The sequence below is a fragment of the Echinops telfairi genome, unplaced genomic scaffold (genome assembly GCF_000313985.2).
Source record: "Echinops telfairi isolate 266 unplaced genomic scaffold, ASM31398v2 ScPeMD7_36;HRSCAF=134, whole genome shotgun sequence".
Taxonomy (NCBI): domain Eukaryota; kingdom Metazoa; phylum Chordata; class Mammalia; order Afrosoricida; family Tenrecidae; genus Echinops; species Echinops telfairi.
Window position 1 is genome coordinate 1,650,291 of NW_022103934.1, and position 677 is coordinate 1,650,967.

At 70.9% G+C, this 677-nt stretch overlaps 1 protein-coding gene across 5 annotated transcripts in view; it reads left to right on the forward strand.

The window, feature by feature from the left end:
• The first annotated feature begins 401 nt into the window (after positions 1–401).
• The window catches only part of DNMT1 (DNA methyltransferase 1), a 39,204-nt gene continuing 38,928 nt past the window's right edge, over positions 402–677 (forward strand). For 4 of the 5 annotated variants that reach the window (XM_045290316.1, XM_045290318.1, XM_045290317.1 and 1 more), the window contains exon 1: positions 402–539. In XM_045290316.1, the coding sequence (XP_045146251.1) occupies positions 460–539 (80 nt within the window). In that variant the 5' untranslated portion in view covers positions 402–459. The remainder of the gene's footprint in view (positions 540–677) is intronic. The other variant, XM_045290320.1, reaches the window with a different exon arrangement.

Sequence of the window (677 nt, forward strand, 5' to 3'; positions counted from 1 at the left end):
TGACGCTGAGTCCCAGTGGCTTGCTCAAGGTCGGTCGAATCGTGAGCGGAGGTGGAGGTGGGGTTGGCCCTGAGGACTTGGAACGCAGGAAGCCCTGCGCTCCTAACCTCCCCTGCGGCGGGTGGCCGCTTTTCCCTTTAACAAGCGCAAAAGAATGAATGAACATCTCCGGGACGGCGCCCCGCCCTGGCAAACGGCGGAGCTTGGGCGAGCCCATTGCTCCGCGCGGGGGTGTGCGCTGGCCTCGCGCATGCGCGGCCCCTGCGGACGGCCCGCTCCACGGGCCGGACGCACGTGTGACCGCCTCGCTCCGTTTGGTACATCCCGCCTCCCTCCCCCCGCGCCAAGGCTTGGGTGGTACGTGCCGCCTCAGTTCGCCGTCCCTCCCCGTCGGTTTCCGCGCGAAAAGCCGGGGCCGCCCGCGCTGCTGCTGTCGCCGTCTCGACTGCTTTCTCCAAGATGCCCGCCCGCACCGCCCCAGCCCGGGTGCCCGCGCTGGCCTCCCCGGCCATCTCACTGCCGGACGATGTCCGAAGGCGGTAGGTGCCGAGGGAGACTCCCACTCGGGGTGGGGTGGCAGATCAGGGCGTTTGGGGGGGGGTGCGCGCTTCCCTTCGGGGCCACCCGGGTCCGCCGCTGACAGGCGGGCGCGCATGCGCAGGGTGGCTCGGTGGCAG